This window comes from Onychomys torridus, chromosome 16 (assembly GCF_903995425.1).
Source record: "Onychomys torridus chromosome 16, mOncTor1.1, whole genome shotgun sequence".
Lineage (NCBI taxonomy): Eukaryota > Metazoa > Chordata > Mammalia > Rodentia > Cricetidae > Onychomys > Onychomys torridus.
In genome coordinates, this window is record NC_050458.1 from 9,623,346 (window position 1) to 9,640,859 (window position 17,514).

The 17,514-nt window shown below is 38.2% G+C and overlaps 1 protein-coding gene across 2 annotated transcripts in view; it reads right to left on the reverse strand.

Annotated features, from left to right (window-relative positions):
- The window catches only part of Angpt1 (angiopoietin 1), a 252,824-nt gene that overhangs the window by 37,716 nt on the left and 197,594 nt on the right, over positions 1-17,514 (reverse strand). For both annotated transcript variants that reach the window (XM_036209059.1, XM_036209058.1), the window contains exons 6-7: positions 14,333-14,434; positions 6,318-6,484 (exon numbers count right to left, since the gene is read on the reverse strand). In XM_036209059.1, coding sequence (XP_036064952.1) covers positions 6,318-6,484; positions 14,333-14,434 — 269 coding nt within the window. The remainder of the gene's footprint in view (positions 1-6,317; positions 6,485-14,332; positions 14,435-17,514) is intronic.

Consider the following 17,514-nt stretch of genomic DNA (forward strand, 5'->3'; position numbering starts at 1 on the left):
TTTGTGTTGAGATAGCAAACTTTTATGAGAAGTAAAAGGCCACTTTAATCCCTAAACTGACAGAAACTCAAATATTTATTAGAGACATAAAAATCCAATTGTTTATTAAGTAATTCAAACCCATAAACTAGAAATGTATGAACAAAAGTACAGTCACAGCTGGAGTGATGGCTCAGCAGGTAAAAGCACTTGTTGCTCTTGCAGATAAGCTGGGTTTGGTTCACAGTATCCACATGGTGGTTCACAACCATCCATAAATCCAGTTCCAGAGTGTCTGTTACACTCTTATGACCTCTGCAGGCACCAGACACTCACATAGTGATCACACACACACACATGCAGACAAAATTTCAAACTGTTAAAATTTAATCTTCTTAAAAGTACCAATCTAGAAAAATAATTTTTAAACTTCAAGAAGCTTCACAAACACTCTAATTTATGGGGCTGGAAAGTTGAGACCCATATCAACCTGTGGGTTCCCACCTGTAGTCCAGTCCTTGGGAGACCAAGGAAAGAGCATTATCATTGGTTTAAGGCCACTGTAAATAAGCCTATAGAGTAAACTGCAAGGCCAGTCTAGCTGGCAGATTGAGATACTATCTCAAACCACAGAAAGAATGGAAGAGAAGAAAAGAAGGAAGGAAGGATAAAGGGAAAGAAAATTGAGCAGAAAAGAAGAGGCAATGTGTGCTAAAAAAACAAAAACAATAACAAAAACAAACAAACAAACAAAACCCAAGATTAGAAGAAACATGCTGTCGTAGACTAGGTGTTTTTATTTTATTTTTTAAAACACTAGCTAACGAATTGTCCTTTATTGTGAAATGGTCATATACATAGTGGGCAGTTACAAGAGCAAACTTCAAATCCTTCCTTGTAGTGACTTTATGCAAAGTGCTATGGCCTGGTTTTCTTCTGTGAAAACAGAGCATGTAATACATAATAAGTACATGTGCACATACATGATTTATCAACTCTTGGTAATTTTGCTAACAGATATAACTTGAATTTTGTGGAAATTGTTCCCACACACACAGACAGCAAAAATAAGTGTAACATATAGAGAAAGAGAATGCTAGCTAGAATTAGTTAATATTTATTAATGATATGATAGAATACTGATGCCAGAGAGCTATTCATGAGTCAATAGAAGCACAGGATACAAATTGGCTTGAGAATGAGGGTACCACGTTTCTCAGGAAAATCAGTATAGGTGATTTAGAGTGGACTGCTTCTACTTTTCATGGTATAGTGAAGGGATCAGGACAGTGTGGCCAGAGAGGTCCTCCTAAAACCAAAGTTAAGCAAGGAGATTGTACATTTTGTCCTTGAATGGGGACTGGAGTATTTTTACACTCCTGTGTTGACCAGTCACAATTTGCCTACTGAAAGAAATATTGACCTTGGGTGATATGACTTCTCTTAGAGACAGCAATACTTCTAGAAGGAGCATCAGCTGGAAGCAGTCTGCCACCACCATTCCCAGGAGGTAGGAAGAGTGACCCAGATCTCAAGAGAACAATGGGGCTGGCATACCACAGCATTTGTTAGGGAAGACGTCAGGGAAGAAATCTTCATTTAAGACAGAATCTGAATTGTAGAAAATATATCCATGTAATAAAGTTAGATTTGTGTATGTATGATATGGAAAGAACACCAGCAAGACATGAAAGCTTTAGAAAATTTATCAAACACCATCACAATGAGGAAGGCATTGGACTGAAAAAGCCTGGTGGTATCAGCTGAATTTTTGTTAGCAGTGACAAAAAGCATTAAGACTACCATTAAGACTTCACTTGCAGATATTAAAATATTGTTCAAATCTATGAAGGAGGATAAATACCAAACCTGGTTGTCTATTGAAAAGTTATTCCAGATATGGTGGGAAAGAAATATTTGAGAGTAGCAGGGCTAGAGGCAGGAAGGCTGTACAATAGCCCAGGCGTTAGATGATGAGGATATGGATAATACCAGCCCCCTGGGAGGTGTTTAATAATTTCATATTGATTGTGTGTTATTCCACATGATATGTTTATCATGACACTTCTACATTATTATTTTTTCTGATTCATGTTCTCTTGGGTTCTGTGGATTTTATTTTCATCTGAGAAAATCATTTGAAGTTTCCTTGGAGGATAAAAGGGAAATATGTGTATTATGTGCACATTTCTAAGCTAATCTATCCATTTGCAACACTTGCTTTTAATCAGTATATGTCAAGAACATAAACATGAGTTTTCATTTTTAAAAATAAGGTCTATGACTATAGCTACAAGCATCTTCAGAATAAAATTTGTAAGAACTACATGCAACTATTCACTGCTGGGAAGAGAACTAACCTTTTCTAGGGATGAGCCCCTTTATTGGTTATTTGGTGCAGAGTCGGCTTTGAAATCTTATCCACACAAACAACAAAAACAGACTCAAGAGGCTATATATATATATATATATATATATATATATATATATATATATATATTTGTGTGTGTGTGAATACACATTTGTGTGTGTGAGTGAATGTATGTGTGCATAACACGCAAATTAAAAGTAAAAGGCTAACAACTTGAGAGTGGAGGGGTTCAAATGAAAGTAACTGGGAGAGGCTGGAGAGAGGAAAGGGAAGGAGGAAGTAAAAGCACCATTTCACTTAACAACATCTATAAAGGAAGGAAAAAGAAAAGAAAAAAAAACCTTTGAATTTAATTCAAGACACAAATAGGGAGAGAAGCCTCGAGGAATTTGCTTTTCTTCTATTGTATAGGTTACTTTTCTCATTGATGTGATAACACACCTGATAAAACAACCACTCAAGGAAAGGAGGGTTTGTTCTGGCCTCTCATTTAAGTAGTACAGGGGCTTGCACTGGCTGCTCTTTCAGAGGACTTGGATTCAAATCCCAGCAAGCACATGGTACTAAGAATCAACTCCAATTCCTGTGGATCTGATTCCCCTTTTGGCCTCCCCGGATGCCAATCATGCATGGGGTGCACAGACATACATGTAGACAAAACACCTGTACACATAACATGAAGTGTTATGGTCTGTCATGAAAGAGAAGGCATGGCAGTAGTCATTTGAGGTGGCTGGTCACGTAGTATCCACAATCAGGAAGCAGAGAGCAGATAGTAAGTGAAGCCATTCTACAAAGCCTCAAGGCCCATTGCTGAGGTGCCCACTTCATCCAGTAAGGCCTCCTTAAAGCTACAGCACCCTCTAACCCAGAGCCACTAACCTTGAACCAATTACTCCAACACAAGAGCCTATGAGACTATTACATTCAAAGTAATAGTCTTTTTTTTTTGGCAAAGAGGGAATAGTAATACTTTCTACGGCATACTTTAACCATCCTCCAAATCAGGCTTTCGATTTTAATGCATCATAATTTCCTATTTGATGAAAACAAGAATCCTACATTCAATTTTGTGAGAGGAAATTATGGCAGATGTACCTTTTGTTAAGTTATGGTAAGAGATAAAGCCAGAACCACCCACTTTGTTACAGCAATACTATCAGAGAAACCACCATGGAAAAGAGAATAGTAAGAAATGCCTCTCTTTCCCTGAGAAAAAAATGGTGTGCTTTTTGGCCTCTATTTTCTTTCCTTTAAAACCAAAAGTATTAAATTAAATCACAGCCCTAGCTTTGTAATTGTGAGTCTCAAGTTTCAAACATCTTTCACAAAAGAAAATCCTATAGTGGACACCATTCCAAAGCGAGGAAGACTTAGTATTTTACCGTAGCTCTGAGTCATATGTGTGAGAGACATGTGGACAAGAGAATCGTAGACACCAAAAGTTTGTGGAGTATTTAATGAAGGTAGTGGTGGTGAGCTCTAAGACAAAGCCAGTGCCCCTGCATGTACACACAAGAGTAATGAACACTTGACTCCATGCGCCTTGAGGATGGAGCTACCCCAAGCTTGCCCTGTCATTATCCACCAAAGACCACCCAACCCACACGTGCATACACACACACACACACACACACACACACACACACACACACACACATGCCCTTCTACCACAACGTCCTGGAGCAAACTGAGCGGCATTTTGGAAAGGAACCAGGGCAAATTCTTCAGAAGCCTAGAAAAAGGCTAGACTAATTACTTGCTAGTTCTATTGTCAAGCTGTCTGACATTAGCCAAGTTTCATATAGTTTCAAGTTTCAGGTCAAAACATTTACAGAAGAGTACCCCTGATGTTTTACAGTGGTTTTTCTTGTTACAAAACTCTCAAAATATTGACCTCCTTAGAAACATTTCTTCTTACACTCCATTACATTTTATAAATGTCTCTTCTTTGGTTTCTGGAGCTGCCATAAAGTATACCCTTGTTCCCACTCTGAGAAATGTACTTCTTACATCTATTCCTCATCCTCCATTATGTGATATCATCCATATTTGTTAAGAAAATTATTATTACATCTCCAAGGCTCTACATGTAATTGTACATGTAATATCCCGCCATTAAAAGAAAAGTCAGATTTTAGTTCCCAAAGATTGTTATGACTTAAAAAGACAAACAAGCATCAGAAAGAGTTGATCTCTGAGGACACAGCCAGCTACACTGGATGGAAAAACCACAAGGCTTTGTTTGGTAGCACCACAAGCTACAGGCAGCCACATGTCACCCATTTGATGTTTACTATTATGTTTGCAAGACAGATGGGGAATATTGAGAATCAAAAGTCATTGCAATTCTTTTTTACCTGTTTTGAAATCAAAGCACATGTGGTTAAGGATTTGTTATGTGATGAGTATTGTATTGCTAGGTCATGGATGACACAAACTACAATAGTTTTCTGGTCTCGAGGAATGTTAACCAGGTTTTTAGAAGCTCTTAGTCAGAGAGTCTGACAATGAGATCCGTAAAACGGACTGAGAATGGCCAGTGCCTAATCATAATCTAAGAACATGATAGTAACACAGTAAATGTTTGTGAAATAAATCTACAATAGCTTACTAGCCACACTTTTCATTTTTCCTAAGCTATTAGCTGCTCATTGAGAAAATAATCAGAACCATTGAAATCAATAGTATAGTCTATTTCTGTGTTCTACCATATGTATGGCTTTTATCACTTAGATTTATTTTGCAGTTTGTTATTTAAAAAATCCTGATGACAATGCCTTGTCTCCTTTGATGCAAATCACTCAGAAATACAAAAATTCCCTGTAGTTACATTGGAGGTAATTTGAAAAATTAAACTGTAATGAAAATAAAGGAAATAAAACCTTAAGATCTTTTGTTAGCAAGAGTAGGTTATTAGAAGACCTTGAGTCACATAGTTTCTGGTATCATTCTTAGATATATGAATCCAATAAACCTTCATAGCAATTACAGCACAGCCACATATGCCTCACTTAATTCAGTATCCCCTAGGACTGAGATAACACCAAAGTCTCAAACTATGGGACCCATGCCATGGGAGGGGATTCTCCACCCCATACACACACTGCCTGGAGTACCAGGACCCAGATGCTGGATGGCCCAGAGACCTAGGATAGAACCAAACACAGCTAGAGAAAAAAAAAGTCAATGTAATGATACATAACAATATTCTGCTATACTCATAGATTGGTGCCTAGCCCAATTGTCATCTGATGGAAACAGATGCAGAGACCCTCAGCCAAACACGAGGCTCAACTCAGTGAATCCTGATGAAAAGAGGGAGGAAGTATTTTTAGAAGCCAGTAGAGTCAAGGACACCACAAGAAAACCCACAGAATTAACTAAATGAACTCATAGGAGCTCACAGAGACTGAACCAACAATCAGGGAGCCTGCACGGAACTGACCTAGGCCCTCTGCTTGTATGTTACAGTTGTATAGCTTGATCTTCCTGTGGAACTTCTATCAGTGGGAGCAGGGGCTCTGTTTTACTTGCTGGCTTTCTGGACCCCACTCCTCATATTGAGTCACCTTGCACAGCCTTAATACAAAGCAAAGTGCTTAGTCTTGTTGCAACTTGATATGCCATATTATGTTGATATCCATGGGAGGCCTGCTCTTTTCGGAATAGGGGAGTGAGTTGGAGGGCAGAGGGGGTCAGGGAGGAGGGGAGTGGTAGAAGGGTGGTAGGAAGGGTAAACTAGGGTCTGTATATAAAGTAAATTATTAATTTTTTAAAAAAGGCTAACATTGGAGACTGTGAGAAGCCCTTACCATGGGTTTTCTGTATCTCATCATCATAGGCCTAGACAAACAAGTTGAATTTTCATTGTCGGGCACCATCTGCATTATTTCCTGCTTTTAAACTAAAGCTCCTTGATGGTAAGGTCAAAGACTGCTTGTTGCAGTTCTTGAATGTAGCTTACCTGTAGTTCTGTTTCTCGTTTCCTATGTGGAATCTGTCGTACTGTGAGTAGGCTCGGTTTCCTTCCCAGTCCATCAGCTCAATCCTCAGCATGTACTGCCTCTGACTGGTTATGGCAAAAATAAACTCATTCCCCAGCCAATATTCACCAGAGGGATTCCCAAAGCCCTGCAAAAGAAGGGAGACACTCACTTGTTACTCCAGAGGGAATTTTGTCCTGTTCAAATCTGTTTTCTAAATAGCAATACAAATTATCTTTTACAAGTAGCTTTGTTGGCTTTTCATATTTTATTTCAATTACTATCTTATTCTATTACTCTTCGGCTGAAGTTGACATCAAATTCTTATCATAGAAACCTGTTTATTATGACATTCTTGAGTTAAATCAATCTAGTTAGGCTTAACCAAAAAAAATTATCTATTCAAACTTCTTTTAGACAGTTTTTTAAAAACTGAGTTGACATTTTAAACATAATTTGAACATTTTCCAATTATTATTATAAGGATACTTCCTTTTATTTACTAGTATTGTATTTGTTGTTATCATTATTCAGGATCCAAATTATACTATAATTTTATAGATGATTCAATTCTTCTAGTGACCTCACAGTTAATTTTAATAGTCAAGTCTAGAAACCAATGGGTGTTATCACTTAGATTCTTCATTGGCAAAGATTTGGATTTGAAGGCAGAATGATGAGTAATAGGGGCCAGTGAGTAACTGAGTTGAGTTCATTGTATTCAAGTCTCATTGTGGCCTTATGGTTTTCTTTGGAGACACCTCAATCAGCAATGTCAAAATTTCATTTTTTTCTTTTGTGTATGTGTGTATGGGGGGGGGGGGGGAGAGGGAGGGAAAGGGAGAAATGGAGGTAAGGAGGAAGGAATATTGAGAGAGGGAGAGAGGGGAGGCAGAGAGAGAGAGAGAGAGAGAGAGAGAGAGAGAGAGAGAGAGAGAGAGAGAGAGGTGTTTCCCCAAGGCTGACATTGAAGATATTGACAAAGAAAGAACCTGAGAAATTGCTGATAAAGATTTGGGGCATTTCACAGTTGCTCAGAAATCACTTCCTTGGCAATACCTGATGATCACTTTAATTCCTTATGGACACATCTGTCCTATTGAAGCTGTTTTGAGATCCGAGCAATAGAAGCTGTGCTATATTTGTGAATTTCCCAACACTAATGAGAAGTGGCATGCAATAAATTTCACAGACATTGAAGGGGAGGAAGGAAGGGAAGGAAGAACTCAGAAGGACAAATGTTAGAGCACTTTGCACCAATATTCAGAGACCATTCTGTCAAGACTGAGCCATACAACCAAGAGCTGGTAAAATAACAGTATCAGCTTTCAGACTACGGATCTGAGAACATTCCACACAATCTGCATCTGGACAGACTCCTTAACTATGCTTACACACACTACCACTAAAAGACCAGGCCCTGTAATCACAGGGTATATACTTGGTTGTTTTATGAAAAAATGGACCACAGTTAATTGAGGCATTTATTAATGAATGGTTAATCCATGCTTTGAAGTGTGAAGGATTATTATAATAATTACAGCAGCACTGATAGTCGCAACACAGGTAATACAATATGGAAAATGTTTATATCTATTCCAACTTTATATCAATTTTAAAGTATAACAGACATTTCCTTAACTTTTCCTCCATTAATCAACCTAAGAAAGCAATCAATGTTCCCTATTTCTTTGTTAGAATATGCTGATGCATGCTCAGTGTCCACCAATAATTCTCTAAATTTGTTCCAATGCCTCTTCCAATAGAACTACTTTCCAATAACCAGCAGTGTTTGATATCAAATCCTTTTCTGTCAGGTCTGCTATCGAAATACTATCAGATTTCAGTGTGTGGTGCTTCAGCGCAGTGGTTAGAGCAAACGCCTAGAGTGCCCAAAGATTGCTGCACGTACACACACACACACACACACACACACACACACACACACTCGTAACTTTGAAAGTTAGTATGTGTGTGGACAGTTTCAAAGTTATTCTCTGTTTTAACTAATTTTTTGAATAATTGCACAATATTTGTCTGGATGACAATGAATATGTAGTCCTCTAAAGACTATTTGCATTCAGAGGGAAATACCGGTTTCATTAAAGTTAGGTACTTCAGTGTGTGTGTGTGTGTGTGTATGTGTGTGTGTGTGTGTGTGTGTGTGTGTGTGTGTGTGTGTGTGTAAGTCTTCACACATACACACACAAGTGCATATGGAAGCCAGAGCTTGCCATTTGATGTCTTCTTCACTGAGTCTACCTTCCCACTTTCCACCTTACTTCTGGAGGCAGGATCTCTTACTGCATCAGTGCTCACATCACTGGATGGAAAGGCTGGCTTCTAAACCCCAGTAACCTCCTGTTTCAGTCTCCCAGTGCCGGGACTACAAGTGTTTGCCACAACCTGTGGATTTTTACGTGGGTCCTGGGGTTTTATTTCCAGCCCTCATATTTTACTTCCTCCTCCTAAGACACCCAGGCCACACTTGGTGAAAGCGCCACAGTAGCAGAAATTATCAGCAGTTCTTAGGATGTGCTAAAGATTTTACAGCATCTCACAGGAGCAAGTGCTACATGGTAAGAAGCCCAAAGTTTTCCCACTAGAGCACGTGCACAGAATGGAAAGTTACAGGGGGCTGAAACTCCGAGTTAGCTCTCTTCAACTGCAGCAATTGCTTGAAAGACAAGGAGGACCACTGGGATTTCCCCTGCAATTTTTTAGCTCAGTCAGAGCTGTCCCTCTGGCCACTCGACACGTCCCTATGCCATGCAGCATCGAAACAAGGATTCAGCGATCATATTAAATGTGAGTAGAAAGGCTGGGAATGATGAAGTGCTAACTCTTAGGTCACATATTTCCATGCTGCTGAAAGTGTTGTGTGGCTAAAACTCTCCAGCTTCCCTAGGAGAAAGAGCATTGATCCCGGGTGAGCCTCAAAAATGGACAGACAAGTCAGCCGTTCCTACTCGCTCACTCTCAGCATGCAGGTCTGGAGGAGCACCAGAAAAAAAAAAAAAAAAAAAAAAGAATTGCTTGCTCAACAGTCGCCTTTTTTGTTTCTTTCAGAGGAAAGCAACTGAAAAGAAAAACACTGAAATTTGCCACTAGAAACCAAATTTTAAGTTCATGCACCTCACCCCCAAAAACTAAGTGAGCAAACTGTTTTACTACAATGAAGCAATATGGTGTTGGAGAGATAGTGGAGGGAGGGGACGATCTAATGGCCAAGCACAGTGGAGCAGAAACAACTGTTTCATCATCATGAAGATGACGGATCTGCCAAAAAAAGGGGAAATGGAAATGGGTTCCCATGTAAGGAAACTGTTGGATAGTTTATCAGGCACATCCATGTGTCTGAGTGGGGAACCAAGGGTTGGCTTGGATTAAGTAACCTCTCCCCTTATCTCTGTTACAGTTGGAGCCTTCCTTTACCACACATTTTCCGTGGAACTTTCAGCTTCCCTTAAATGACTCAGTTTCCTCATCTGCAGAAGAGACGGTTAAAAATATCTCCGGGTACAGTATTATAAGAATGAAAATTAGCCAAGGCATCTGACTGTTCCTACATGAAAAGCACTTAAAGAAAACCTATTGGGAAGTTCTGTCACATTACACAGTCACATTTTGCTTTTTGCTTTCTTCTATAAGATGGCAGATGGCACGCTATTTCAAAGGAACAGGTATCCTTCTACTCTGTACCATCTAAGTATCCCAGCATCTTGTCTTGGCTGAAAATTAATGTGTATACCAATAGTATTATTGAACAGGCTTTTAGACATGAAGGTGTTATTATAAGCTGAGCATGGCCTTGAGGAACAAATGTTGGTATTTTAACCCAAGATCTAAATTAAGAAATGAAAACTTAAAGCCAGGTGTTTGCACAAATGGAGCTTCCGTGTGGCACAAATGTCACAGAAAGACAATAGCCACCCCCTCCTCAGTGTTTCCTGCTCCCCTGTGAACAAACGTTACCAGAAGGAAGCTAAATCCTGAAGCTGAACCTTCAGCAAGGCTGATTAACTGATTAGACCTTTAGTGATGGTGGAAAGTTTGCAATGTTGGAGGTCCAGAGCCTAATTACACTTTATCTTGAGCCATCTTTAGCCCTCCAAAGAGCCATTCCTTGCCCATTTGTGTGTCACCTAATGTCCTGTGACTAATAGGTAAAACCATCTTAGAATACATTAACTTAACAAAGCGCTGGTTTCCACCAATCCAAGGGCTGACGAACGCTAAGACATCTTAGGCCACAGCAGACTCTCCCTCCTCTCTGATGATTCCCCTAATGCCTTTTCATCGTGTCTTGATTTATGAATTTCTTTTTTCTGTTATTATAAAAACTTCATAAAATTGCTTCCATGGTGGAACATGGAAATTTGGGTAGCCTAAATCTGTGTTCCCAAGCGATGGATCTCAAGTCAAATAAACTATGTCTTATCACCTTTGAAGTCAGAGTTGTCTTTTTGAGTCAACATGTCTTAACAGGAGAGTACCTCTCTCCTTTTATTACTGCTTGGTCCAGTCTCTCCCCATCTTCCCTGCCTATATGTTTCATGTGCTTTAAGATCTAGGACAGAGAATTCTAAGTTCATATGCCCACATTAATAACTAATTGATATTTCTGATGGTTCCTTTACTTGGAATTGAGTATCAAACAGAACAGGGGTATTACTTATGAGCAGAGATTAAGTACTCTTCCCATGCATATGTTCAAAAATCTGGTGTGGAAATTCATATAAATACAACATTAAAGAACTATGTACAAATTAAGAACAATACATTAATCAGATAAAATTATCTGAATGAAGGAGACATAAAGACATAAAGATCTTTGCCATGATCTCCATACTAGAAGGCAACTTTTGATTATGGGACTAACAGAAAAAAAATCAGGGCTGGAGAGATGGCTTAGAGGTTAAGAGCACTGACTGCTCTTCCAAAGGTCCTGAGTTCAATTCCCAGCACCCACATGGTGGCTCACAACCACCTGTAACAAGATCTGGTGCCTTCTTCTGGCCTGCAAAGATATGTGCAGACAGAACACTGGATACATAATAAATAAAAAAAAAATCAAATTTGTGAATAAAATATAGTAATGCATAGCTCAAAACCATTTTTAGATATTTTTGGATATACTAGCTTATCACAGGTTAATGTTTTATTTCAAATGCTCCATACAAAACACGAAAAATGAAAATCATACACAGAGTTCTGTTCTGATGATGTTAAGGAGGCAGAGACAAACACTAGAAAAGGATGAGATTCTTCTGCAGTGAATAAAATGCAAGGAGTACATTCACTTAGGTCAGTCACAACTGCACAAAGAACTCCGATACCAGGAATCAGGTTCACTGCTGATTAATTTTGTCTTCCAGTAGGTTAATAAAGGGAGGATACTGGAATTTAAAGAAAACACTGCTGACTTCAAACTGGCCTCCAGAGTCACATTACACTTTTAAAATACAGGGAGAGGAAAGGACCAATATTCATTAATTTTGCCAAAACCTGAAGAAATGCTCAATTGCAGCTTGTCCTTTTTCCAAGTTAATAAAATAATTGTCTCTGATACTTTATTTGCTTTGTCTGATAATGCTCACAGGAAGTGTTGACTTTTTATAGAAGAAACAAAATTGAAACCAGACACAGTCCTTGTATCCTATGGGCTTCATCTTTCTTTCATACAAATTATTTTAAAAAAGTAGACAAGGCCGGTTTTCTTTTCTTTCTTTTTTCTTTTTCTTTTTTTTTTTTTACTTCACAGTTAGAGCTCATGTTAGAAGTATCTCCTTCCATGGCTGAGACACTAAGCCCAAGAAAGATGGGAAGAAATTTTGATCTAAAGAATTTTAATTTCTTATGTATTTTTTCAATATATGCATGTTTAAAAGATGCTTTTAAGTTCTTTACAGAAACAAGAACTCCAAGAAAGTACCTAGGTGCTCTCAAGGAAATGCTTGTTTCGGTAGGAAGCTCTGTTTATAGGGACAATTGTCTTCAAAACAAACCAAGTTTGTCCCCAGGGAATTAGTGACTGCCTGTCATAAAAGCTGCCACTTAGAGAAGTTGTCGGGACTCTCTGGTTCATTGGCTATATGCAGAAGGATTTTTGGTGAGTGTGGTGTCCCCATAGTCCCTAAGTGCCCCATTAGAAGAACTACCACAGACTTCCCTCTCTTCAGTAAATGTCTTTACAAGTCTGTAACCCAGATTTGCTGGATTTCCTCCTGAGGAAGGCTTCAGAGACAACAAGAGTTCAAAAGTGTTCCTCAGGGCTAAAGCTAATGCTGAGAATCAAGTCTTGTGACACCTTCATATTGGGAGGGGCTTAAAAATAAAAAGCTATTCTGTAATTTCTTGGGTTCATGATGTTAACACAAAACTCTGAAAAACTTATTAGGAAAGAGGCAGCCCACTGATACCAATCAGTAGGATGTAAAGGACAGAGGGACAGCCACCCACAAGGGAGGGATCAAAGTTCATGGCTACATCCAGTGTCCCAAGAGTGGAGACTAGTAAAACCAGACAGAAAGAGCTACATGCATACAAGTTTGACTTCCCCTTCAGCTGAGGAAGCTTGAGGCAAGTTTCATGAATGTAGAGAGCAGTAGGTGAGCTCGTAAAGACCCACATGGACACACCTTCCTTTGTGGAATCTTGCTATTTTGTTTCTAGGAGAAAGAAAGGCTTTAAGAGAGCTATAATACTGTAAGTCAGAATGATTTGAATCTGTATCTAGTTTTATTTTCTGTTGTAGTCACCTGATCTAGACATTCTTTTCCTGAATTCTAACATGCTGCTTGCAAACTCTGGGCTAGTCTATTCTTTTAAAAACCTCCAGGATACAAAGTACACTGTGCACATACTCCTGATGTAAGTAGGCTGTGACAGGCCCTGATGAATTGTGCATGTTTGTGACTTAACAGCTTATGACTGATGTACTCGAAATGCATTAATTCTTGCTTGTTCACAGCAGACAACACAGATTGAGCTCACGATGAAACATCTCCACCGCTCATTCAAGTTGCCACCTTTACCTTCTATTCTCTTATTATTTGTTTGGATGTTATCATTGTAGAATTCTATTTTGTTGGCTTTGGTATATTTTTCTATCGTACATTATGAATTTTTAAAAAGTCAAGATTTCAAGCTTGTGTATCTTTATACTACTCATTTGCATTTAGAATGCTCATTGAATTTCTCATCCAAATGTCATAGGTACAGTGACAACACAGGAGAGCTCCAACTATTTCCTTCAATACTTTGCTTAGTCTTGTTAACCATGTACTTAAAGGATTTTTGCATTGTTTGCTAAGATGTCAAGATGGCTAACAGGACATTCTGATCACCTTCTAGTTTTCACTTTTGCAGAGAATAATTGTTAGAAAGTCAAATCAAGAATTATACAGAAAATGTAATGTAAAATAATCAGAACCACTTCATACATGAAAACGTCTTCCCTTAGAATAGCTCTAAAAGTTCACTCTGAACTTGGGAAATGCTAACTTTGACATGGGAAACCTGGCAATCCTGAGTCCTTGCACCAAGAGAAGCCCAGGCCCGTCACATGCAGAAGTTTATGGAGCCACTCTGATTCAGAGGCCAACAACATCTTGAAGCAAGTGAAAGAGGCCACGGGTAGGTCTATCCACCTTTCTCCATGGCTCATGACACTACTCAGCTTCCTGTCCCACTCATGTGCCCAGCCTGGGTTGGAGTTCTAGTTTCTCCGACTAGGAAAAAAATGCAGACAGTGCATAACAGATCACCAAGTAATTATAATGATGCAGTTTTATTTCTATTACACATAGGGAAGCAATTTACTGAACATGATTTATGAGCATTTTGTGTCTAATGAAAATAATGTCTTTAATGTAAGAATTGTTGTTTTTAAATAACTCAAAGGCATCTACAAGGTCAGGGTTTATCATATATTGTGGGTGAAGAAAATCTTATGATAAAACATCAAAAGCACTATAAAATTTTTCCATCTTACCATTTTATATTCTTTCCAGCCCCTTTGGAAATCCAGACTTCCATCTTCACGGTGTTGGATTACAGTCCAACCTCCCCCATTCACATCCATATTGCAAAATACCTGAAAAAAGAAAAAAAACAGGAAAAGAATGGAAAGTGGAAACTACATACATCTTAAGGAAATGTATGTCTGACACATTTCAAAATATAAATGGAATGGACAGGTCTAGCCTGTAAGAAGAGAAAAAAAAACTACATTATAGACATATTATTGCTTACTTCTCCCACAATTTACATTTGTGCTGCACCTGATAACCTCCCTCAGGAATGTTTAATTATTTCTAAAAATGTATTGGCCAGGAGAAAACTAATAAGTTAGTTTCAGACAACAATACAGTTTTAGACGTTGGGATGTAGCACGGTGGTAGCATGCTTGCCTTATATGTGCTAGGCCTTGGGACCAACGCCTAGTACTCCCCCATTTTTTTTTTTTAATCTAAAATTGAAATAGGCATTTGTGGAAGTTTACATAAAAAAAAATTCCTAAAGTTCTCAATGTGAAATACTATTTTGTGGCCAATATATAAGGTTCAGCATTCTTTAATCTATTATTTTAAAGTCAATGTAATTAAGAACAAAAGATTCACATTTTTATATTTTATTACCAAACTCTCATGTGCGTACATACTATATTATATATGCTGGAATAATTACTCTTGTTTGATGAATTTATACTAGAGACAAAATGGTGTGAATAGAGAATACATTGTTTAAATTTTAGTGATGAACAATGTAGCTTATGTATGCCTTCTGACAGTGGCAAGCTTTTCTTTCCTATGTAGAATGGTTATTTGAAGATTCAATGCTTATTTCAAATTGTTCTACATACAATAACATTTATTTTAAAATTGATTCATTTTCTCCATACTTCTGTAATGGTGTTGTCTTTGCACAGCAGTCCCTGGGACTCATGACATGTGAATATGGCAGTTTGATTTTAAAAGTGCTGGACCATGGGGAATACCATTCCTCCACCAAGTGAATAATGATAAAGCATATTGAAGGTTGGTTAAAGGTGTGAAAATGAGGCAATAGCAGTGAGCAGGAACAATGGCAGGCTCCTCTCCCTGGGGCACCATGTTGGAGCACAGATGGCTGGAGGGTATGGATGCAATGACAAGAAGTGTCATTCACAGCAGAAGTTTCTCATGTACTTCTGAGGAAAAGGAACTAGGACACACATGCCTGTGCTGCATATGAGTCAGGACAACTTGTCCCCTGGGGGTTCTACCTCCACTTTCACACTTGCCCTTATGTCCTTATTATCCCTAGTAATTGACTCATCTTGAAATTCATGAATTTTCCCTTTCTCTTCCCAAGATTACTCTTATGCTAATCTTCTGCATTTCTCCATCTGCTTTGTGTCTTTAACTTGACTCCTAACAAGTCTGCCTTTAATTATAAAATATTCAGTTATCCCCCTTAATTCTAATATATTCACCCACTTATTTTTCACTCAAAAAGCATTCTTGGGCATTGAGTCTATATTATGATTGAGGAAATTATAAGGAATATAACATGGATTGTGTCCTCAAAATACCTTGACATTTCAATACTGACTGTTCTCATGGGGTAAGAAGGTAGTAGAGTCCATAATTTTCCAACCTTAGTGACTTTAGAATGACAGCAGCAATAACTGAAGTAGAGACTTCATACACAGAGCTAACAAGTGAGAAAAGAAATGATTGTTATTTTCGACACTTTGTGTTGCATGTTACATGGCCACCCAATAGAAGGAGTATCAGATAGTAATTAGAGATGAGAAAATCTACTGGAGGCAGACCAAGGGTATAAGAACAAGAAAATGGGAGGATAGGAAAGAGTCACTAAAAGTGATCTGTCAGGTAATTTGAAAACTTAATATGCATTTTCTAACTTAATCCCAGAACAGCTCGCGAAAATACAAGCATTATATTCACTCTACAAATGCAACACTGGGGTTTAAAATATTTAAGTAGTCTACCAATGATCATACTTAGCAACTATCATGAATCTAGGATTTGAGCTGATTTTAATTAGATTGAGGGTTTGCGCCCTCTGTATGCCTGAGTCAAAATTAATGGTAGTAATGTAACTGAAAGCAAAAATTGCTATTATTAAAGAAATAAAGAAAAGGTGTTTATAGATGGGAGGGGCAGTCCAAGAGTAGGTTTTAGTAAACAATTGGTAGAGATAATATACATCAGTAACTTGTAAGTGGGTCCATGTTTGGTTTTATTTGTTGTTGTCTCTTAAGCAGTGGGTAACTGATTGTAGATATTAAATGAATATTCATTGTAGGCATAAGATAGGAAAATGTGATTAAAGAAATCTCAAGAATATATAGGGTTGGGAAGGAGAATAAATTAATCAACTATTTGAGAGAGGTCAATTTAAGCGAATATTTTAAAATATGTACAAACTTGAAATGAAGGGAACATTAGTGACCTTGGTCAAAGAGATTTTAGAGTCTTCATGAGACTAAAATCAGACAAAAGAGTTTAAACAGAGCACAGGTGGAAATTTCAAAGAAGCATCTGGGGCAGCTAACATTTGCAAGTAATGCAAGTGAAAATGTCAAGGAATATTCTGCTAGGAGAAACTAATGACACTGGTTTCTTAATTAAATTTCGCAGTGCATTAACTGAATAATCCAGAGAGTAAATCTATCTTTCTAGCTATCTGTCTGTCTGTCTATCTATCTATCTATCTATCTATCTATCTATCTATCTGTCTGTCTCCCCAATATCTCCCCATTCTTCTCTTTCTTCCTTCCCCTCTCATTCTCTCTCTCTCTCTCTCTCTCTCTCTCTCTCTCTCTCTCTCTCTCTCTCTCTCTCTCTCGTCTCCTAATGGACTTTTGCCTCTATCACAAGTTGGTATCCAAAGCTATAAAGCCTACCTACATACTCAGAAAAGGAATGACCACACTGATAAATTTCCAAAGTGTGGAGAAGCTGTGCTGTGAGGTTTTAAAGACAGTTAACTTGTTACTGTAATTTTATACATTTGTTTTACATCACTCACAGTTTTTTCCCCAAACACAGCTTTCCTTTTAAAAGGAGGCATCCAACAACTTGATATATTAAGTGCTGAGAATGCGTTTTAGGGGAAGACGCGGAGAAAGACAGAGGGAGTAGTCACCAGGTTGAGAGGTAGAGA